Below are 24729 nucleotides of genomic sequence, written 5' to 3'. Positions count from 1 at the left end.
CTAATTAACAAATCCTCAAATGGAGATTTAAATAACCATAATTGAAGCCATTTGACAAGGGCCTTTCAAATACTAACTGACTGACCATTCTTTTTTTTTTTTTTTTGGCTGCATTGCGCAGCATGTTGGATCTTAGTTCCCTGACTCGGAATTGGACCCTTGCCCCCTGCAGTCGAAGCTTGGAGCCTTAGGCACTGGATCACCAGGGAAATCCCCTGACTGACCATTCTAGATTAGAGTGCTTTTCATAGTATCCCTTGTGTGCATGTTCAGTCACTCAGTCGTGTACAACTCTTGGCGACCCCGTGGACTGTGGTCTGCCAGGCTCCTCTGTCCATGGGATTTCAGGCAAGAATACTGGACTGGGTTGCCATTTCCTTCTCCAGCAGTTAAACATCTAAATCACTCTACGTTGTATTATTTGAAAGTAGATGACAGATAATATAACAAGAATCATCAGGTTTTTCCAGACAGTATTAAAACTGTGAGGCTGGAGATCATTTAGGGAAATAAGTAAAATAAGAGTCTGAATATTGAACTCTGAGGCAATCGAGTACTCAGAAGTCAGGAAAAATGGTCCAGCCATGAGACTTAAGAGTAACTTCTGAAGGAGAAGAAAACCTGAGCAAGTGTTTGAAGAAGCTGGGTGCTCTCACAGCACGTGTGAATGCTGCTGGAGAAGGTGCTGATGCTTCGGGGGGAGGGACGACCAGAGGAAAAGACTCGAGCCGTTTTCACTTGCTGCTGCTTTCCCCACAGCTGCTTGTTTGTGTGTTGCATTTGCTCAGTGCAGCTGTGTTCTTAGATCGAGCCACACACTCAAGAGTGTGTAAGTCAGCCTGAGCTTCAATTCCCGCACCCCTTCGCTGAGGATTATATTGGGTTGGCCAAAAAGTTCGTTTGGGGTTTTCCATACAATGTTACAGACAAATCTGAACAGAAAGTTCTGGCCAACACAGTATTTAAAATAATCTCTGACGGGTTGAGTGAGTTTAAATCAGGATACTTGAAATCTCCTAATAAACATCTCTTTCTACCAGGATTGCTTGATTTGGCTACATTTTATAGAGAAAATCGTTTGAAAAAACTCTGCCAACAAACTATCAAGCAGGGAATCTGCGAGGAGAATGCCATCGCGCTGCTGTCGGCTGCTGTGAAGTATGAAGCTCAGGTAAGAAAAGCATCCTTTCAGCAAGCTCACCTTCTGGAAGAAACAGCTGTCTACTTCATGCCTTGCACTGAAAGTCTGCTTAAAGATTTAATTTAAATAAAGTACTAAAAGAAAAAATATATAAGGGAATTTTTATATAAAGTTAGGATGGACCTCAAGGGCAGAAACCATGAAGGAAAGGATTGATAGATCTGATCTCAAAAAATTAAAATGTTTACACACACGCACGCACACACACACACACACGCAAATAGAAAGTAAATGACACCGGAAAAGTGTCTTTAACACAGTGAGGCAAGTTTACCATCAGTTCAGTTCCGTCGCTCAGTCGTGTCCGACTCTGCGACCCCATGAACCGCAGCACGGGGTTTATTTTTTTGGGCTCCAAAATCACTGCAGATGGTGACTGCAGCCATGAAATTAAAAGACACTTACTCCTTGGAAGGAAAGTTATGACCAACCTAGATAGCATATCGAAAAGCAGAGATATTACTTTGCCAACAAAGGTCCATCTAGTCAAGGCTATGTTTTTTCCAGTGGTCATGTATGGATGTGAAAGTTGGACCGTGAAGAAAACAGCACCGATGAACTGGGACAACTGTTCATCACCAACTCCGGAGTTCACCCAGACTCATGTGCATCAAGTCGGTGATGCCATCCAGCCGTCTCACCCTCTGTCGTCCCCTTCTCCTCCTGCCCCCAGTCCCTCCCAGCATCAGGGTCTTTTCCAGTGAGTCAGCTCTGCATGAGGGGCCAAAGTATTGGAGTTTCAGCTTCAACATCAGTCCTTCCAATGAACACCCAGGACTGATCTCTTTTAGGATGGACTGGTTGGATCTCCTTGTAGTCCAAGGGCCTCGCAAGAGTCTTCTCCAACACCACAGTTCAAAAGCATCAGTTCTTCGGTGCTGTTTTCTTCACGGTCCAACTTTCACATCCATACATGACCACTGGAAAAAACATAGCCTTGACTAGATGGACCTTTGTTGGCAAAGTAATATCTCTGCTTTTCGATATGCTATCTAGGTTGGTCATAACTTTCCTTCCAAGGAGTAAGCGTCTTTTAATTTCATGGCTGCAGTCACCATCTGCAGTGATTTTGGAGCCCAGAAAAATAAAGTCTGCCACTGTTTCCACTGTTTCCCCATCTATTTCCCAAGAAGTGATGGGACCGGATGCCATGATCTTAGTTTTTGAATGTTGAACTTTAAGCCAACTTTTTCACTCTCCTCTTTCACTTTCATCAAGAGGCTTTTTAGTTCCTCTTCACTTTCTGCCATAGTTAATGTATAATTCTTTAAAAAAATGATAATATGAGCAGTTTGATGGAAAAAAAATGGACCAAATGGATTTATGAACAAATGAAAACTGAGAATGAAAATAAAGTATAATTTTTCAGTTGTCAATAGGGAAATCTATTTTTAGAAATAGTACAGGCTCAGGATAATGGGTATTCTCCTAAATTGCTGAGGAGAATGCAAATTAGTGTAATCAGTTGGGGCAGTTTGGTATAATATGTAATAAAAGCTTTAAAAATTTAATTCTTTTAGGAATTCACTTGTAGAAAGTTATCTTAAGAAAGTAATCATGGATTCAAAGATTTAGCTTCAAAGACATTTCCTGCAGTGTTGTTTATAATTTAAAAAAATTTTAAAAATTCAGCATAAATATATCAGTTCTCAGTTCAGTCGCTCGGTTGTTTCTGACTCTTTGCGACCCCATGGACTGCAGCATGCCAGGCCCCCCTGTTCATCACTAACTCCCAGAGCTTACTCAAACTTGTATCCATCAAGTCGGGGTTGCCATCCAACCACCTCATCTTCTGTCGTCTCCTTCTCCTCCTGCCTTCAATCTTTCCCAGCATCAGGGTCTTTTCCAATAAGTCAAGTCTTCGCATCAGGTGGCCAAAGGGTTGGAGCTTCAGCTTCAGCATCAGTCCTTCCAATGAATATTCAGGACTGATTTCCTTTAGGATTGATCTCCTTGTAGTCCAAAAAGAGCCTTCTCCAACACCATAAACACAGCATAAAGGTAGGAGAAAATTGTTTAAAAAATGGTATAGTCTTTGGGGTCACAAAGAGTTGGACACAACTTAGCAACTGAACAACAACCTCAGATATGCAGATGACACCACCCTTATGGCAGAAAGTGAAGAACTAAAGAGCCTCTTGATGAAAGTGAAAGAGGAGAGTGAAAAACTTGGCTTAAAGCTCAACATTCATAAAACTAAGATCATGGCATCCGGTCCTATCACTTCATGGCAAATAGATGGAGAAACAGTGGAAACAGTGGCAGACTTTATTTTTTTGGGCTCCAAAATCACTGCAGATGGTGACTGCAGCCATGAAATTAAAAGACGCTTACTCCTTGGAAGGAAAGTTATGACCAACCTAGACAGCATATCGAAAAGCAGACATATTACTTTGCCAACAAAGGTGTGTCTAGTCAAGGCTATGATTTTTCCAGTAGTTGTGTACGGATGTGAGAGTTGGACTATAAAGAAAGCTGAGCGCCGAAAAATTGATGCTTTTGAACTGTGGTGTTGGAGGACTCTTGAGTCCCTTGGACTGCAAGGAGATTCAATCAGTCCATCCTAAAGGAGATCAGCCTTGGGTGTTCATTGGAAGGACTACTGTTGAAGCTGAAACTCCAATACGTTAGCTACCTGATGCGAAGAGCTGACTCATTTGAAAAGACCCTGATGCTGGGAAAGATTGAAGGCAGGAGGAGTAGGGGACAACAGAGGATGAGACGGTTGGATGGCATTACCGACTCAATGGACATGAGTTTGGGTGAACTCCGGGAGTTGGTGATGGACAGGGAGGCCTGGCGTGCTGCAGTCCTTGGGGTCGCAAAGAGTCAGACACGACTTAGGGACTGAACTGAACTGAACTGAACAACAACAATGTTAATACCATTCAAGATATATCGCTGACTGAAAAACTATGGTCCTGTTTTTTAATATTTGTTAAATAAAAATATTTTAAAATTTTAAGTATAAATAGCTAAATTGAAAAAGACCAAAATTTATTATCTACATAGAATAAAAGACTGAAAAATATAGTCAGTGGTTATCTTTGAATTGGTGGGATTGTAGATGATTTTCATTTTGTTATGTTTGCTAGTTTTTCCTGAATTTTCTATAGTGACCATGTATTGTTTTGATAATAAAGAAAACTTGTCTTGGAGTTAAATCTTGAGGAAACAGGCCAGACTCCTTGGAGTCAATTTCCTTAAGGATATCCTTTCCTTTGTCAAAGAACAGGGACATTTTAGCAGTGAGCAGAAAAAAGCCTATAACTTCTTTTCTGCTTATGTAAGTAATAATATGCTTATTAAAGAAAATTCAGAAAATACGAAAAGTAAGAGGAAGGAAATGCCTCATCAACCAGAGGACACAAACATTTCATACAGCTCCTTCTGATTTTTCCCCTAGGTTATGTGTATATCTCTAAATACTAGGTTTTTTTCACTTAATATTAAAAAAAAAAAAAAAACTTCCCTGCCTTGAAGCATGGACATTTAAAAGCATAGTGAATATTTGTCTTTCATCAAGGTAATAATACTCTGGGCACTTACAACATGCAGAATGCTTCATGGCCAAATAGTAGCTATGTGCTTGGTTTCAAGAGTTTGTTACAGTCACGGCAATAATACTGGACTCTTGTGAACTGCGTCAAATCATGAGATGGCAGGCACATACTGCTTCCCTCTGAACTAGGCTTAATTTGCAAGACTTCTTCACATTTCCTATTTATGTGAATTATTTGAATGCTTACCATCCAGCCCTCTGTTTTCTAGAAAGCAAGCTCCTTGAGGAATGGCAAGGACTTTGTTCTGCCAGACCCCTAGTGCCTAGGATAGTGCCCGACACATAGTAGGTGCTCGCTAAATGTCTGTTTAATGAACGTCCAACTTTGCCTGTAGAGGTAGGCTGACTAACTGTTGTGCCCTAAATTAGCACAACAGACCACAAATAAAATTGACTCAGTGCATATGTCACATAAAAGTTTTTATAAAGAACAGTGCATTTGATGTGACTAGTAGTCTTACTTGCTGACTCTAGTAAGCAAGAAATGGACAAAAAAAGAAATGGACCTTTTCAGCAAATTATTCCTCATGCTTGACTGTACTTAATACATAATTAATACAAGCCAGGGATTGTTCGAAGCACAGTTCATATCGTGCTTAATTCTCAAAAGAACCTGATAAGAATATAGGTATTATTTTTCTAATTTACAAGTGAGGGAGCTTGAATCTGAGAGATTAAATTCTTAGTAAGCTATTAATAATAATTTTAAAGGTGAAATGCAATCCCAGATTGGACCAATTTCAAAAGCACACGTTCTACCACAATTCTCTATTGTCTCCATATTTTAAAATCAGCAGTGTTTATGCACTGGCTCAGCAGATATCCACTGAGTGCCCATTAAATGCCTGACAGCGTTCTAGGCACTTGAGGGTCCAAGAAGTGAACAAAACAGACCAAAATCTCTGCCCTCATGGCACTTTCAGGTGGTGAGGCAATAGATAAACTAATACAATATGCGTTCTGTTAGGTGGTGATAGTGATATAAAAAGTAAGTTAGGGAAGGGCAGTGGGAGGAGGCCAGACTGAGATGGAATCTGAAGGTTTAAATCTGAAGGAAGGAAGGGAGGTCTCATCACCAAGCAGAGCTGAGCACGTGAAGGAGACGCGGCAGGCTGTGCAGCCCGGGCCCGAGGCCGTCAGCGTCTCCAGGCCGGCCTTCCTTTCGCTCTCAGTTCTCTGGGGCTGGAAGTGTGTCCAGCCGCCTGATTTCTGAGTCTCAAGTTTGCAGATCTAATCAAGGGAATCACTCTGGGACTATATATATATTTTTTTTGGCCTGGCGTACATTACAGTAAGGCAGAAATCACCAATCTGTGGAGTTTCTCTCAGCAGAAAGTTGTGATTTCTTCCAAGCACTTTCCCACTTCAGACTACTGAAGCTCTGTGTGATCCGATGAAGCCTAACCATCCCAGCCTGTCTTCTTGTGAAGGAGAAAGAGCAGTGGTCTGTTCTTGACCTCAGAGCAGCAGTTCCCCAGATGACTCTTTCATGGCATACGCTTTCCTCACAAATTCTTTACAGGTAGAACTATTTAAGCCCCAGAGGAATATAAAAGAGGAGTGTTGGGCTCAACATAAAGAAAATCTCTTAATCAATTTACTCTATGCATTCACATAATAAAGAAATATTACACAAACAAAAAAGAGTGTTGTACTCTGAATAAATAGTGAAAGAGGAATGAACAGTACACACCGGTGCCTATCTCGGGGAAGAAAAAGTCTCGTTTTTTGTATTGGTTACTGTGGATGAACGTGAATGCTTCCGTTACTTACATTTTTCCAAGCATAGACTCACACCAGCTGTAGAGTTTTACAGCTGTTCTTTAGGTACTGCTGTCCCAGCATTTCTCTGTTGGCCGTCAAATCCTCTTTCCTCACCTGTGTGTTTTAGGAACTTTTGTGCTGTGTTGCATTGCATCAGGATATGCGAATTTGCTAAAACGTTTCTGTTGTCGTCCCTAGGACTTGGAAGAATTCTGTTTCCGGTTTTGCATAAACCATTTGACTGTAGTAACACAGACTTCGGGCTTTGCAGAAATGGACCATGATCTCTTGAAGAACTTTATCAGCAAAGCAAGCAGAGTTGGAGCCTTTAAAAACTGACCCTCACCTGCAGGAAAGAATTTCTACTGTTTCCACTCTCCGTGCAACAGCCAGAGAATAACTTCTCCTTAATAGTGTTGATGATGAGCTACATTTGGGCTGAAAATGTTCTGTCAAAACAAGGGGATGGTGGTGAGTCTTCCACACCTTCTGAAATCCAGTCTACAAGAGAAGGCATTAAGTGCTCTGTTCAGATGGGACTAAGCTCAAGGGGAAAAAATTGAAATGTCTTAATATATTTACCATTTCCTCTTACGAGTCACTTAAGTTGGAGACTTTTGGTACAGGGCTCTAAGTGTATGCTATTCTGGCCAAATTTCCATATTCAACAGGCTGGTGCCACACGGATAAGCGTGACCAGGGGCTGCCTCTAGCACACTTGCAGCGTCCAGCGCACTGCCTTGCGTATAGTAGGCACTCAACTCACTATCAAGTTTAATTATGCCTGAACAGCTTTTATTTATGGGACACTGGATGCAGGAATAACTTAGGCAAAACAGATGTAAAACAACTGAGGTTCCCGTTTTATGGTACATTGTTCTGAGGAATAGTGGCTACTTTAGAGCGTTAATTAGAATTCACAAAAGGCCTTGGCAATTAAATTGTTGAAGACCCAAGGGCTAATTTTAATTCTCTGTCTTACTCTGAGTCATTAATTTCTCGTATGAAATTACTGAGTATGAGATGCTGTCTGTGAGTGAGTGTGATTCCTGGGCTCATTTGCCTTTCCTGATTGCATGTCCTTCTACTTTTGTGTGAAGAGATTTGCCTCTGTAAGTAAAAATGGTTTTCTCTTGTAGTTGACTTTTATGTCACCACAAAACAGGTCTTTTAACTTGGCACAGTGTGATTATAAAAGTAGCAGCCAAAAAGGAACTAATACTTACATTTCATGGGCAGCACTAGCAAGAATGAGGTAAATTTATACTTTTTAGATCAAGTTACCCAACTGCGAATGAGAAACTGAAACAGGATGTAGGCTGCAGCGTCAGGCTCCTAACCTGTATTTCACAACATGATACGATGTGAAGAAACCTTTTTTGGAGTTAGAAACCTTGTTCTGATGCTGAACTGTTTGATAATAAAGTGCTCATTTGTAGGTAACAGAACAAATGTGTGTGTTTTTTAATTCATCAGAAGCAGCAAGATTCTACCAGCCTTATGTCTCTTAGATACACACAAGATTGTTTCATATAAGCTAATTTTTTAAAGCAGTCACTTAGATAAGGCATCATAGCAAAGCCTACCCTAAAACATAGATGACTTCTAAACAGTTTAATTACTATTCATCCACTTACCTACGAGTGAATGGTCTTTACTGGTGAGGTCACTCGAATCCTTGTTTGTTTTTATTTATGTTTTCGCAGACCTGGTCTGGTAGAGGCCAAGGAGTCCGGATGTCTCTAATTAAGGCAGAATCCCATTTTTGGAACTATACAGTATGGGTTATTTTAAAACAGCCTCACCCCATGCGTCTGAATGTTCTGGTAGGTTTACTGTTCTCTCCAGCAAAGAAACATCGAGGCTTGGGTGTTACCAGTCAGCTTCAGTTCTCACAGTCAGATGTCCACAGGCTTCACTCACTTCCGACTTCTCCTTACCCTGCTATGCTTGCTGTCACTGACCAAAAGCCTTTATGTTTTACAATGTCTTCCCGAACCTTCTCTTCCTCTTTCTTGCCCTTTTTGGACAGTCTTCTGAAGTTCCTCAGTGCCTTTTTCTTTTATGAACTCATTTCGTGGAAACATTGGACCACCCAGAGAGAAAAACAGGTAAGTTTATTTAGGGATGAAAAATAGATTACCCTTCATGAGGCTCCATAGTGGGGTCACCACTCTGCCAGAGTACATGTTAGTAAGAAGGGGTGGATGGAGTTCTAGCTAGATTTCCTCCAGAGAGGGAGAGACTACGATTTGTTTCCATATACTTGGAAAACATACCTTCTGTGCTGCCACCCCCCGCCCCCCACATATGGACTTCTGGATGCTAGAACTACAGTAGTGGGCGAGACCAGTCAGGTTGGTCCCAGGATGGGTAAACAAGCAATAGGCAAGCTGAGTAAGGTCATTTCTGATGGTGGTGATGCTGTTACACTTTCAAAGGAGAGCGGCACAGTACAGAGGAAGGATTTTTAGCTTGGGTGTCAAGGAAGACTTCTGAGCTGAGAGCCCTGAAAGATAAGAAACAAGCTAAACAAAACTGGGGGGGAAGATCACTCATGGACAGAAGGAACAGCAAATGTGAAAGCCCACGGCAGGGACGGGCTTGGCATCACAAGACAAAAAGGCCAGTGTGGGCAAAGCAGAGTGAGCATGAGGAGGAGGCAGTGACCCCCAGTGTGAGTGCCCCTAGGAGAGGAGCGCGGCCAATCCATTTACACTTTATTTTTTAATTTAAATTTATTTTAATTGGAGGCTAATTGCTTTACAATATTGTATTGGTTTTGCCATACATCAACATGAATCCGCCACGGGTGTACATGTGTTCCCCATCCTGAACCCCCTCCCACCTCCCTCCCCATACCATCCCTCTGGGTCATCCCGGTGCACCAGCCCCAAGCATCCTGTATCCTGCATCGAACCTGGACTGGCAATTCATTTCACACATGATATTATACAGGTTTCAATGCCATTCTCCCAAATCATCCCACCCTCACCCTCTCCCAGAGTCCAAAAGACTGTTCTATACATCTGTGGCTCTTTTGCTGTCTCGCATACAGGGTTATCGTTACCATCTTTCTAAATTCCATATATATGCATTAGTATACTGTATTGGTGTTTTTCTTTCTGGCTTACTTCACTTTGTATAAATCGGCTCCAGTTTCATCCACCTCATTAGAACTGATTCAAATGTATTCTTTTTAATGGCTGAGTAATACTCCATTGTGTATATGTACCACAGCTTTCTTATCCATTCATCTGCTGATGGACATCTAGGTTGCTTCCAGGTCCTGGCTATTATAAACAGTGCTGCGATGAACATTGGGGTACACGTGTCTCTTTCAATTCTGGTTTCCTCGGTGTGTATGCCCAGCAGTGGGATTGCTGGGTCATAAGGCAGTTCTATTTCCAGTTTTTTAAGGAATCTCCACACTGTTCTCCATAGTGGCTGTACCAGTTTGCATTCCCACCAATAGTGTAAGAGGGTTCCCTTTTCTCCACACCCTCTCCAGCATTTATTGTTTGTAGACTTTTGGATAGCAGCCATTCTGACTGGCGTGAAATGGTACCTCATTGTGGTTTTGATTTGCATTTCTCTGATAATGAGTGATGTTGAGCATCTTTTCATGTGTTTGTTAGCCATCTGTATGTCTTCTTTGGAGAAATGTCTGCTTAGTTCTTTGGCCCATTTTTTGATTGGGTCGTTTATTTTTCTGGAATTGAGCTGCAGGAGTTGCTTGTATATTTTTGACATTAGTTGTTTGTCAGTTGCTTCATTTGCTAGTATTTTCTCACTTTAAAAGGATCACTTTCACTCTTCAAGGAGTAGAAAGGTGAGGAGGGAGGCAGAGACCAGTTAGAAGTCTCTAAGAGTGGTCCAGACATGAGCTATCAGAAGACAGGTTTTTATCTTGAGCAAGTATGTGTTTAGTAAAATGGGGAAAAACCAGGGTAGAAACAAGGTGTTTTTGTTTGTTTGATTTTGGTTTACATTTTGAGAAACTGGGTGGGGTAGGAATTGAGTTCTTTTGGCAGTGAGAGCTCTGACTTCTATGAAGAGGTCAGGGCTGAGAAATAAATTTGGGATTCATCAGCATACAAAGCCCATCAAATGCTAAGAATAGATGAGCTACTAGGAGAGAATTTAGATACAGAAGAGACTGTTACTGCACCTAATACAAAGACCACATTGGACCACTGAGACTCTTAACTAATTTATTGAAAAATAGACAAACTATTGTTAATTGTAGAAAATAGTAATGTAGCAATTTCAAATGTACAGTTTTAACCAATACAAAAAGCAATAAAGCAGTATCTGAAGTCTTATGTAAGAAATCTCAATACACGATCTCTGAAGTTCCTTAAATTCTGACACTAATTCTAACATGAACTTATTAGCAAAAGACCCAGTAATGTGGTAAGCCCTTGACCTAAAAGCTAACTGATTTGTATGATATTCATGCAAAAATGAATGAGGAAGTGAGATAAAGCTTTCTAGTGCCTGTGTTACCAAGATAACTGTCAAAAAATAAAATTGCAACTTAATTGAGCACAAAATAAAATTTTGCTTTCTAACAAATAAGACCAGATTTCTTTTTAAAAAGAACTCTCAGTTTAAACAAAGTAATTTTCTAAAAGCTAGTAGATGCTACCTTAAATACCACCTATTTTAAATTATACCATCTCTAAATAAGTTAATCACACAAGATAGTTTAAATTACACCTTTAGGTGTCAGGGGGAGGGGGAAAGCGCCTCTTTTTCTACTGTAGCTATTTTAATTTGAAGCTTCTGCACAAAATCAGAGAGAGAAACATTAATACCTAACCCAAAGACCTCTCATCACCTGCACTGTGGCCTAGAAATAATGTGGCTTTGAATGTGCCAGTGTAAGACCATGCTGAAGTTAAAAAAAAAAAAAAAAAAAAAAGACAACTGCTAGTTCAAAAGATACATGGAAGACATGTACCATTCCAGGAAAAAAAAAAAAGCCCTCTTCCCAAATTCAGGAGAGGAGAATCATTGGTGAAATGCAATTAGGAAGCTCTCTAAGAAAAAAAATTAAGGCTCCTATAGTTAACAGTCTGTTTGTAGAGTAAAATTACTTTGTATCTTGATTCTCTGGGACCCAGAAAAGTGTCCTTGGGATGTACTGGATCCGGATCCTCGACAGCAAAGCTCTAGTTGAACACTTTATTTTCCAAGTACTAGACAGGTACTTAATGAATTCAGTGATCTGAATGGTATAAAAACCAAAAGTACTATTAATAACTTTATTTTTAAAGCATGAGTTGGATAAAGAAAAGGATCAATAAACTCTTACAAGTCCTGAGGTATGAAACCTATATCAGTAGTATGACAGTATCTCAGGTTTATACTTTTGTTTTCTGTTTGCATTTTAAAACTAAAATTTATAAAACAAACACACAGTACACCCATTTAGTTTCCTTTAGTAAACTAAACTCTAATGTGTAAAAAAATCATTTTCTCCTAAGTTTCTAGCATCTGTTTTAGCGCAAGAGTTCAGGGTCATTTGGGTGAATGGGGGCAGTCAGCCAAATTGCATTTGGAAGACAAGACGCATTTTCTAAGGGTATTCATGTTAAATTAAAAAAATAAATATAAATTAATAAAAATAACAGCAAACATCACATACGTGCCACAAGAGAAGACAAAGTACTCGGATAGGCACAGGTTGTGAGACTCACTCCTGGGGGATCCTGCCACCATTTGTAAAGCAGAACAATTATTAAGTAAGACCCCTACGTATCAACGAGTTCCATTCCAAGAGCACGTTCTTAAGTCCAATTTGTTCATAAGTCCAACAAAGTTAGCCTAGGTACCCAACGAACACATTGGCTATATAGTACTGTACTATAGTAGGCTTATAATACTTTTCACACAAATAATACATTAAAAAAACACATAAAAATAAAACATTTTCAGTCTTACAGTACAGTACCTTGAAAACTACAGTAGTACAGTACAACAGCGGGCACACAGGCTGGCACTGAGTGAACAGCAAGAAGAGTTACTGATGGCGAAGGGACAGGAGGAGGGAGACGGCAGAGCTGAAGGGTCGTCAGCAACAGGAGACGGAAGGCGAGCTGCAACTTCGTGCCTGATACTGACGGCACAGGTTCTGGTTCCTCGCTGGATTCAATTGTTCACATCTTTGAAAGTTCACATCTTGAAGGTTTGTACGTAGGGGCCTTACTGTACTTTGGAAATAGAAACATCTGGTACAGCTTTTCAATGGCAGGATCGACATAAGATTTGATCGACAGACACAAGATTTTCAATCTTGTACAATAACAATGCATGTTCTAGTGAGTACAATGTTGCCAGTGGCTTAGGAATCCCCTGCACAAATACTCAACTGTGCTATCCACAAAAAGATATGTATCATCTTCTTCACTAACTGTGGCTGTAAACAGAACCTGGGAGAGTCCTACAAGCAGATCTGTAGGAGACAAAGACAATGAAGCCGGACGTGTGTAGGCTCCCCACCAAGGTCGTGGGGTCCTCACTTTTCTTCCCTGTTTGAGGTATCCATGCTCTCATTCATTTTCTGCTTTTGCATTCGTGTTCGAGTAGATGCTAAAAAAAGGATGAAGAAATGTTAACAGCGCTGATGGTGTGGGGTACGTTGGCAAAGGGCTACCCTATTTGTTACGCTCACACCAAACTGATGGAGCCCAGGACCTCACAAGCTGTGCTTTCCAGTTTTTTAAATCATATACCCCTATCAGCCAGCTTTCTCCCAAAATATGTACCATTAAAGTATGTATGTATTTATGTAATGTGTATAAATTATAAAACACATATACCCCAAACATTAAAAATCAATGCGATAAAGATAAATAAGCATTCTAATATTGTCTTATGTATCTCCACAAGGTGATCTTACACACACTCAAGTGTGCCCAACTTTGTAGAGCACTGCTCTAGAGGTGACGTGGTTAAGTCTGGCATCTGAGCAAAGCAGAATCCTGGGCTGGTCCAGAATCTGCTGGGGTGAGTGTTATCCTTCATGAAGTTCAGCATTCCCTTGTGTTTGGAGATGCACTGCAAGTACTGCAAACACGTCAGCTCACAGCTGATTTTTTTTTAATTTAATTAATTAATTTGGCTGCTGCTGCTGCTGCTAAGTCGCTTCAGTCGTGTCTGACTCTATGCGACCCCATAGACGGCAGCCCACCAGGCTCCCCCGTCCCTGGGATTCTCCAGGCAAGAACACTGGAGTGGGTTGCCATTTCCTTCTCCAATGCATGAAAGGGAAAAGTCAAAGTGAAGTCGCTCAGTCGTGTCCGAGTCTTTGAGACCCCATGGACTGCAGCCTACCAGGCTCCTCTGTCCATGGGATTTTCCAGGCAAAAGTACTGGAGTGGGGTGCCATTGCCTTCTCTGAATTAATTTGGCTGCACTGGGTCTACTGCTGCGAGGGCTTTCTGCAGTTGCAGTAAGCGGGGACCACTCTAGCTGCAGCGCGCAGGCTTCTCACCGCAGTGGCCCCCGTGTGGCAGAGCACAGGCTCTAGGTGCCTGGGCTGCTAGTTGCGGTGCGAGGTCTCTAGAGGATGGGCTCAGCAGTTGCGGGGCACGGGCTTCCTTGCTCCTCACCATGTGGGATCTTCTCAGACCAGGGATCACACTTATGTCCCCTGCATTGGCAGGCAGACTCTTAACGGCCAGAACACCAGCTAAGTCCAGTTTATAGCTCATTTAATTTGGACGTGGACATTTTAAAATACATTATTAATTACAACATAGACAAAAACAGAAAGCTTCTTTTAAATTATTTCAAAATTCTTAACTTGATTTTAGAGGTGGGCAAGAGTTCTTTATAAAGAAGCACAAAGAACATTCACTTGGTAAAGAACAGAAAGAGTGACTCTCAGTCTCCTCTTCTGGTCCTTCTACTCTGAGCAGTCCAGCACTGTGTGATGATCTGTTTCTGAGGAAAGCTGAGGAGCAACCTGGAGAATTCCTTACCCTTATGGGTTAAAACTCCTGCCACTTCTCCATTTTCTAGCTGTACGAAGGCCCTGAACTTCAGCCTGGCAGAGGGAATTCACAGTCATTGCTAAGTGTGTCCGTGTGAAATGGACTGACCAGAGCAACTGAGCTCCTCTCTAAGAAAATACACATATTTTTACATCTTTCTACTCCTTTTAAAATGCATATCTGTGGGCTCCAAAAGGCTTCCACATGTTTTTAAGGCCTGATTTTGGTTATAAGCTTCATGTCTATTTTCATGCACTGGGGAGGAAAAGCTACAAAAAACAGTAGTATATTAATTGATGTAAAATCCAAAAAGAGATTCATTTATAAGCAAAGAACTTAAACTTTTGTTACATTTAGTTTCAATAGTATCTTCAAATAATATACATTGAAAAATGGTTTAAAATCAAAAGTAATTTTAAAAACTTTGTATCTCAATGTTAGTATACACAGAGATGTACTGAGAGAAAGCTTCTTTTTAAAAAGTCACATTTTAATTGGTATTGTTCTTATCCATATGTCCCATGACCTAAGGATGACAGTTTTAATTCTTATTATCTCTTAAATATTTGTCTTCTTTCCAAGCCCTGGCTTTGTTTCCTGTTAATAGATCTGGCACCAGATTATCAGGAAATGTCACCTTTTCCTGGTGACATTTTGTGCCTACCTCTCTATGACAGTACAATAACAGTCTGTGCTTTCCTGGTGCCTCAGTGGTCAAGAACTCATCTGCCAATGCAGGAGACCCCGGTTCGATCCCTTGGTTGGGAAGATTCCCTGGAGGAGGAAATGGCAACCCAGTCCAGGATTCCTGCCTGGAGAATTCCATGGACAGAGGAGCCTGGTAGGCTCAAAGTGTCAGACATGACTTGGCAACTAAACAACAACAAACAATTTATGTACACTGATCTTTTTCCTTTTTTTTTTTTTTTTTAATGTGGACCAGTTTTAAAAGTCTTTATTGAATTTGTTATTGTTTCTGTTTTATGTTTTGGTTTTTTGGCTGTGAGGCATGTGGGATCTTAGCTCCCACACCCCCTGCACTTGAGGGGTGTGACCTCATTGATTGAGAAGGTGCTGTCTCAATCACAGGACCACCAGGGCAGTCCCCTGATCTTTTTCTTAATGTGCTGTCTATCTAACTCTACTTGGGTTAATCTTTCACAATCTCAGATTAGGAGAGAATTCCATTTGCCTTAACATTCCAATGGAAACAGTGACAGACTTTATTTTTTTGGGCTCCAAAATCACTGCAGATGGTGGCTGCAGCCATGAAATTAAAAGACGCTTGCCCCTTGGAAGAAAAGTGATGACCAACCTAGATAGCATATTGAAAAGCAGAGACATTACTTTGCCAACAAAGGTGTGTCTAGTCAAAGCTGTGGTTTTCCCAGTGGTCATGTATGGATGTGAGAGTTGGACCATAAAGAAAGCTGAGTGCCAAAGAATCGATGCTTTTGAACTGTGGTGTTGGAGAAGACTGTTGAGAGTCCCTTGGACTGCAAGGAGATCCAACCAGTCCATCCTAAAGGAGATCAGTCCTGAATATTCACTGGAAGGACTGATGCTAAAGCTGAAACTGCAATACTTTGGCCACCTGATGTGAAGAACTGATTCACTGGAAAAGACCCTGATGCTGGGAAAGACTGAAGGTGGGAGGAGAAGGGGACAACAGAGGATGACATGGTTGGATGGCATCACCAACTTGATGGACATGAGTGTGAGCAAGCTTCGGGAGATGGTGATGGACAGGGAAGCCTGGTGTGTTGCAGTCCATGGGGTCACAAAGAGTCAGACACGACAGAGTGACTGAACTGAACTAACATTCCAAACTTACATCAGTCTAACTTGGAAAATGATTTAGTATTCTTTATCAAAATTCTGATTTCTAGTAATGGAAAACTTTTGTTTGAAATCCAGTTCTAAAACTTGCAAATTAGGAAAGGTCGGTAATAGCAGAATAAAAGATTATTCTTTAAGTAAGGCTGATGGTATTTATATATGCTAAGTTTCTAACACCCTCCCTATATCCAGCACTCAGAGAGTTCCTCATTATAGTTCTGCTATCCCAAAATATTTTCTAGCCACAGCCATCCGTAATGAAGATGTGGTTTCACTTCTTGGTCTTCCTGCTGCACAGTAGATGTTGGGATGGATGAAGATGACCTGCACTTTGCATCATACATTTAATCCACAGATACTTGTAAATAACATATTGTTGACTGAATTATATTTTAAACGCATAAAAGTCTGTTATTCTATCAATTTATCCTTTTATAATGAAAAGGCTTTTTGCAATGTAAACAATTGTTCATTTACTTACTTACTCAAATAAGTACTTACTCATTTCTGCCAGTTTCTGTTGAAATTTGGATTCCCCTGGGAGATGTTTACTGCAGATTTAAAAATTCAAAATATTTCATATGTATATGTATAAATGAAAAACTCAAATTTCCAAAAACTATGGCATTTTCATTGACTATTTATGCTCTTTAGTAAATAGCTTTTATTGTCAAAGGATTATAAATCAAACATCTAAAATACAAATGTCATAAATTTATGAGCCTAGATATTTTATCAGTGGTTCTTATAAAGTAGGGTAGCGTTTTTCAAGAGTGAGCATTTTAAACTCTAATGTTAATCAAAACTAACAAAATTCTATCCATGGCATTGTAAAGCCTGATTAGATTTGTAAACATCTGATATTTTCAATGAATTTCAGTAGATTTACGTGGTGCTTTTTTAACTTTGGGATGCAGTCACATCTTTTATTTTGAGCAAGCCTCATAATTTCCAAAATATTATTGGCATGAGAGAGACTGGCAGAAGCCAGGAGCAGAGCAGCCACTCTGGGTTCTCCCGACGACCAGCTCAGCTCCTGACACATGTGCTAACACTGTCCCTACCTTCCATCTGCTTCATCGGATCCTTCGATGTCAAAACGCAGTTTTTTCAGTGGTTTAGGAGGGTTGCTTCCTTCAGCACTTCTTTTGAGCACACGGTCACTGTTACACACCATTTGATTTATTTTCTGGAACTTCTCGGAAGTCTACAAATTATGGAATTCTTTATTTTAGATCATTTTGTAGTTAGCAACCCCAAATTGTAGGTTTGAGGTGGGTCAAAAATCAGGCAGAGGTAATATCTGCATTTAACTTCCTGCTTTTTTGGACCAAACGGGAGATATGAAAAATGTTAAAATCAGACTAACTGCACCTAACTCTGCCCCAATAAATACCCGCTCTTCTCACACCCTCCTGTGTCTTCCCAACAACTCTGACCACTACTCCGAAAGTCCTGGTTCCTCATTTTCAGAACTTACTCAAGCACAAAACCAGGGCTATTTCTCAGAAGCATGCAAAGCTGGAAGAGCTTTCTGGAACATTTTTTTTTTTTTTTTTAAAGCACAGCATAACTGGAGCAAATGTTACAAGAATTCAATAAGAGGTGTCTAGTGAAGAATAATTTTGGACTCACTTTATGAATATCATGCTGACAAGTTATACAGCTTATAAATTTGAAATCATCATTGATGTAGTATTTGTTGATATTCCTAACTCTTAAAGGTTTAAAATAAAATATTAAATATTAAAAAATAAATATTAAATTAAATAAAAATAAAAATATTAAAATAAAAATAAAATAAATATTAAAAAAAATTAAAATTGAAAAAAATCAAAGTATTTGAGTCCTTCCAAGTACTATTAGAGATACTTTGATTTATATATCTCCTGAGGAAGAATCCTTTCACAGTAAAGAAAACTCTGGTAAAAAATGCTGAAGAGGGCACAATACCTTATTTTATCCAAAGGACAAACACACGGAAAAACCGTGTCTTATCTATTTCAGAACGAGACTGAGGTGATTATCTCAGTGATGTGTATTAACATGCTTATTTGGATTCCAGAATGAAATCAGACCTTCCAATAGAAGTTAAATCTGATTTGACTGATTTGACACTGAGGATTAGCTTTGCTAATTACGCAAAGCTAATTTTCATTACCTAATTTACCAAAAATTAAATAAACTAAGTTTCCAAAAATTAAATGCAAAACCAGATTTTGATGGAAAATATATTTAGAGCACATGTATAATATGATAGAAATGAAATTCTGTACAGCTATTAAATGGATTTCCAGTTATCAGCTTTAAAATATTGAAGTATGTATAACATTCTTTCAACTCTTTCAGAGTTTATGGCAAGCAAAACAGTTTGAAGACCACTACTCTATACTTTACTTTCCTGGTGGCTCAGATGGTAAAGCATCTGCCTACAATGCGGGAGACCTGGGTTCGATCCCTGGGTCACAAAGATCACCTGGAGAAGGAAATGGCAACCCACTCCAGTACTCTTGCCTGGAAAATCCCGAGTCGGACATGACTGAGCGACTTCACTTTCTTTCTTTCACTCTATACTTTATCTGGATCCAATCCTATTTATGTGGTCCCCATCACCTTTGTAAAGCCTGACAGCTGTAGCCTGTGTTGAGCTAAATGTCTTCGCATTTACCATTTGTAACACACATGTTAACATTTGGTCTTTTAGTATACAACATGTATCTCTCTCTAGTTATTTCATTGGAGGGGCAGTGCGTAGGCAGACGTTAGAACAGCTTTCAATAATTGTCTCCTTGAATGTGGGGCTGGACCTAGTGTTGTCCTGCTTCTGACAAAATAATGCAGCAAAAGTGATGGCAAGTCACTTCCAATATGACAAGAAGACTGACTTCAATTTTGCTTATCTCCCTCTTCCCCTCCCCTCCTCTCTGTTGTGAGAAGCCACTCGAGGGAGAAGCCCGGGTGTCAAGGAACTGATGTTGGCTTGAGCCAACAGCCATCGAGGATCAGCCAACAGCCATACGAGTGAGTCTGAGTGAGAAAGGTGGTCCTCCAGGTGAACCTGGAGATAACTGCAGATCCAGCTGACATGCTGACTTCAGCCTCGTACCGACAGACCCTGGACCCGGCTGAGCCAGGCCTGCTCAATGACCCACAAGGAATGAGATTAAAAAAGGTTTAAATGCCTAAGTCTGGGGGTGGTTTGTTACGCAGCAATAAATAACAAACATAGGTGGGGGGTCGGGAGGTGAAACATTCAGTATGCTCACTGCATATGGACTGTGAATTAGTGACGGTAAGGAAAGGCCAGCTAGAGTAGTGGGCTCCCAGACGAGAATAACCATTTCCAAGCTTAACTTCCCCTGGATTCCTCTGCAACAAAGACCACCACATAGCCTGTCACTTACACTAGGGCATGTAACCAATTCCTAATCAAATTACCAGGGAAGAATATCCTAGAAGTTGGAGAAGAAGGAAAAGCAGAAGTGTATATAGGTACAGAAAGAGACCACTAGGCACTGGCTGGTGACAAGGGGGCATGGTGACTACATTCTGGAGTATTTTAAATCATACTCCCAATTAGTGAAATTCAAAGCTGTTTTTTAAAACATTCCTTTGAGACTGTATAATGCACATATATATTTGTATGTATATACATTAATGTATACACACATATAAGCTCAAAGGTGTTTAGAAAGCAGTTTTGAAATACACCAATTATGAATATGATTTAAAATTAAACCTGATTTGAAAATAAATCTAATATATATCTTCTAAATTTTATGCAACATGCTTGAATGAGGTACTTGAATAGTAGCATTTATAAATTCAATTACAGAAAATTTCAAATTCTTTTATAATTATGGTATCATGCTATAGTAATTCACAGAAAAAATACTCACCCCAAATGATTCACCAATTGATACTAAGATTCTGTCAAGTTAATATAAAATACAAATTAGTAATGTAAATCATATACAACTATGCAGAGATGAACATACACACGTCATTCTGAACTCAGAGGAAGACCAAATCAAAAGTTTCTTCTACCCCTACAACCACTGACGAATTATACTCACTAAAGGCTAATTTTGGTAGTGCTAGTCTAGTCACACAATAAGCTCATTCCTTAGATTTTTAAAGCAAGACCTGTATGTCTACAAGAATATATTTTGCCATTGCTCACAAGGAAAGAGGGTAAAAAAAAATTTTAAGTTTACTCATACTTAATTCTTCATAAATCAATGAGTAAGGAAACAATTCAAATTTATTTCACATTTTCTCATTAAAATTTCAAGTTATATTTGGTAAAACTGTATAAGCGATCATCTGAATTCTATTTAGGATCTATACTGATATATGGTAAAGGCTATTTAACATGTGGGCTTCCCAGGTGTCTCAGTGACAAAGAATCCTCTGCCAATGCAGGAGACGCGGGTTCGATCCCTGGGTTGGGAAGATCTTCTGGAGAAGGAAAGGGCAATCCACTATAGTATACTTGTCTGGGAAATCCCATGGACAGAGGAGCCTGGTGAGCTACAGTCCATGGCATCACAAAACAGTCAGACATGACTCAGCAACTAAAACAACATTTAACACATATCCTAGAATCAGAAATCTCTTAAGTTTGTCCCTGTTTGAATCATATAATTTATGTACTTGATAATAAAGCTGAAGAACAACATTAGCCTGATATGACAAAGATTTGATCATATGCACATGGAATCAATAGATATATGGATTTTATTGTTCTCCAATTCTTTGATAAGTAGCCATCGTTCTATATGATTTACTGAAATACGGTGAATATGGAGAGTGTTAAGATGCTCTCTTAATAGCTGATCAGGATTTTCAGAATGTGACTTTTTTGCTAAACAATTCCAACCCAGAAGTGAATTAACTAAGATCAGCAAGTAGCTATCATTATCAGCATAATATGGGTTAATTATCATCATTAAAAATTTACCTAAGTATACATTTTCCTGTAGCAATGTATAAATTAGACATGGTGTGCACCTCAGCAGCTTAGAATGTAAATTGTAGATATGAGTACATAGATACTCAACCATAAAAACACCAAATATATAGAAAATAACACAGGGGCACATGAGAGCATTGATATCATTTGCCAGTTATTGTCTACTTTTCTTTTACTGTACAGTTTGAAATTTTTATGTGTGCATTGCTTATATAAGTAAACACACTATACTAATGTTTTCACAGGATTACTATATCCCCTTCTCCTTGTCTGTTTTTCTTGCCCATTAAGTGCAACTATATGGGCTAAATTTCTGAGATGAGACTACATTAACTTTACTAATTAATCTGCCTCCACTATTCAAATAAAGTCAGTTTCAAATAGCCCATGATAGCATATAATAAGTCCGCTGAAGTACTTCAAAGCCAGAGGGCACCCAGTGTTGAGTGCGGAAGATAACATAATGATTTGTAGGTGCACAGAGCCTTTCATCTAGAATTTAAAACAGCTTCACTCGCATCATTTACCTGAGCCACAGCAGCCTTCTGAAGCAGAGACCTGCCAAGGTAATACAAGGAGGCCGCGGGCAGAAGTAGGGATGGGCTTCTAAAGACTTCATTTACCATCATCTACATTTACTCACTCATCTACATTTCATAAGCAAGATGAACAGATCCACAAAAAGAGTTCACAGGACATTCAATAAATTCTAGAATAAAATTTCTTAACAAAAGGAATCTACTTTGTTTAGCAGGGTAGCTACTTAAAAAACTCCGCGAGTGATCTGAAACTTAGGATCAAACTAGTACTCAGATTGCTTACAAAAGACCCAAGAAGCCAGGAAAGTTGATGACTAAATTTGCAAACTCATCTAAGTGAACAGATGATCTCACCCCCAACATCCCCGATTTTTATTTTTTATCATATCACTTACTATAAATTAGGAAATTAGGGACTGGCTTGTAGTAAATGAAGAAAGCTTTATGGTTTTATGCTTGGATTAAAAAAAAAAAAAAAAAACCCTCTCATTCTTTACCGCTTTCCTAAAAAGAAAACACAAACCTTGATCTTGGAGTCATTTTTGTTGGTGTCGGCAGACCTTCTGAAATTTTATATGGATTCTTTAGGGGTGATATATAGATGTTCCCCCCAGGAATCCGTAAAGGTGAACTAGAAAACTTGTAAGGGCTTCGAGGAATGTGAGGAATCGGTGACAAGGTAGGGGGCTACAGCAAAAACAAAAGCAGGAGGTTACTTAACACTTTAGTGAGATCCACTGCTTTATAAGCAGATTTGCCCAAATAAAGGACGCCTTCAACATACCCTGGTGGAAGCGTACTGCAAAATATTTGTTTTCAGTCTCTGCATGAAGACCGAATTATAGAATACGATAATGGAATCATACTCCTCTTCTCTGATCAAAACACGTTTGAATGTCTGAGGAAGAAGAGCAAAAGTACTTGTTAAATGAATTTGGGAATTTATCTCTTTAGAGTTTCTATTGTAATAGTTCATGATACTTTTTAACAGTAAAAAGAAACATTATTTTATAGGAAAAAACAATCTAAAGAAGCCATTTTAGGCTTGGGTTATAGCTATTCTACTGGAAGTGAAAAGTCAAACATATATACTGTATGTGTTTTGTATATATATATATATATATATAAAAGTTTATTACAAATGCTCTGCTTATTGGCACAATACAGTGTTCCCTATTTATTTTATAATATGAATTTGAATATTAAATTGTTAGCTTCCCAATTACCTTTTAACTACAAATAATAATATGAAAATAAAAAGTAGATATGTAAATATATACAAATCAGTCAGAACATATGGTACAATTAATGACTAAAGTTATCCATATTATAGATATGGATATATTTTGAAAATTCTTATCATGGAAAATTACCTACCTCCTGAACAGCATGAGGAAGATCTTTGTATGCTGTGACAATGATTTTGAATTTAAGGTCTATATTCTTCACTTTGCATATGCCATACATGGAACACATCATAATCTAGTAAATAAATGTGATACAAAAACAGTCAGGGTTTTGTTACACGGTTGTGCTCAGAGAATGAGATGGTTGGATGGCATCACCGACTCAATGGATATGATGAGTGTGAGTGAACTCTGGGGGTTGGTGATGGACAGGGAGGCCTGGTGTGCTGCAGTCCATGGGGTCGCAAAGAGTCGGATACGACTGAGCGACTGAACTGAACTGTGCTCTAAAATGCACTGTTATCTTTCTTTTAGTTAAAAAAAAAAAAAAAGGAAATTTAATCTCCTACAGAATTATCTTTTCCTATCCTGAGCTCATTTGGCACTGTTTTAGATCAACTATTCTTATGTCTCATGCTTTTTCCACACTAAATGAATTCTAGTTTACAACAACACAGAAAACGCCTATGATAAAGTTTCTTCAGTGGTTTCTGCAACAAGAACTTTCATGTCATTAAATAAGTAAATACTGAAATATTCTCAAACTCTAAAGCTCTCATTTGTAAAAAATACAGCAAAAATATAAAGGGTAGCCAGTAAGCAAATATATGTTAACTAAATTGATGCAGCTTCTCATTTGAATCCAAACTTTTCTTAAGAAATCAGTACATAGTTAACAAGTAAGCAGGAGAAGAGAAGTGCATAACTTCCTTACCTGGTCCAAATGCCTGTCTCTCATGAGTTCATACTCATTTTGCAGTGTGTGCTGGAAAAGGGTCCAGATGATATGCTCTAGTTCTGGGTGGTCAGACAGAAGGCGTGCACACAGGGTGTTCAGTCGAAGATATGCTAGTCGATACACTGGAAAAATAAGGGGAATTAATCATATTTACTCTTAATTTTGTATCACAGGTAGATATTTTCAAAATATTAAACTGTTATAACGAAATGCTGTTAAATAGCATTTAACATTAACTTCATTTCTCCCACTATTTTCCTTATGATTTCTAGTCTTAGGATTGTCCTACATACATAGAAGGCAAAACAAGACTTTGCTGAAAATACTATTCAGCAAAAATAATTATTTTGCTGAATTATTATAGCATAAAGTTGAGGCAGAGGTGAAAATTAGAGGAAGAAAGATCCTAAGATATTGTGTAATTAGACAACCCAAATACGGTTTGTTTCAGTTTCACTGGTAATCACGCATCACAGATGTTGAATATTCTATCAATACTCAAGAGAGTAATTATTTTTTAAAATAACAGAATTTCTGAACTCCCTTAATTTTTTCAATCCTGAAAACAAAAAACAAATAGTGTATTTTTCTATAAAAATGCTAGACTTGTAGATTACCTAAGTGGTAATATGACTGTGATATTAAACATATTGAGCAAGTTTATTTAAAAATACTACTGGCACACAGGTTGGAGAAAAGTA

The 24729-nt window shown here is 39.1% G+C and overlaps 2 protein-coding genes across 14 annotated transcripts in view; one reads left to right on the top strand and one right to left on the bottom strand.

The window, feature by feature from the left end:
* Positions 1-7979, top strand: part of RCBTB2 (RCC1 and BTB domain containing protein 2) — a 42910-nt gene extending 34931 nt beyond the window's left edge. For all 9 annotated transcript variants that reach the window (XM_055542124.1, XM_055542121.1, XM_055542120.1 and 6 more), the window contains 2 exons: positions 1041-1171; positions 6726-7979. In XM_055542124.1, the coding sequence (XP_055398099.1) occupies positions 1041-1171; positions 6726-6866 (272 nt within the window). In that variant the 3' untranslated portion in view covers positions 6867-7979. The remainder of the gene's footprint in view (positions 1-1040; positions 1172-6725) is intronic.
* A 2748-nt stretch (positions 7980-10727) lies between these two features.
* The window catches only part of RB1 (RB transcriptional corepressor 1), a 117797-nt gene continuing 103795 nt past the window's right edge, over positions 10728-24729 (bottom strand). For 3 of the 5 annotated variants that reach the window (XM_055542110.1, XM_055542109.1, XM_055542112.1), the window contains 8 exons: positions 24005-24150; positions 23261-23365; positions 22668-22781; positions 22407-22570; positions 20269-20299; positions 17434-17576; positions 16871-16920; positions 10728-13124 (listed from right to left, as the gene is read on the bottom strand). In XM_055542110.1, the coding sequence (XP_055398085.1) occupies positions 13051-13124; positions 16871-16920; positions 17434-17576; positions 20269-20299; positions 22407-22570; positions 22668-22781; positions 23261-23365; positions 24005-24150 (827 nt within the window). In that variant the 3' untranslated portion in view covers positions 10728-13050. Of the gene's footprint in view, positions 13156-16870; positions 16921-17433; positions 17577-20268; positions 20300-20334; positions 20831-22406; positions 22571-22667; positions 22782-23260; positions 23366-24004; positions 24151-24729 lie in introns of those variants that run through there. The other 2 variants (XM_055542113.1, XM_055542111.1) reach the window with 2 other exon arrangements.

Source organism: Bubalus kerabau, chromosome 12 (assembly GCF_029407905.1).
Source record: "Bubalus kerabau isolate K-KA32 ecotype Philippines breed swamp buffalo chromosome 12, PCC_UOA_SB_1v2, whole genome shotgun sequence".
Taxonomy (NCBI): domain Eukaryota; kingdom Metazoa; phylum Chordata; class Mammalia; order Artiodactyla; family Bovidae; genus Bubalus; species Bubalus kerabau.
The sequence above is the reverse complement of the archived record's forward strand: the minus strand, read 5'-3'. Positions and strand labels throughout refer to the sequence as shown.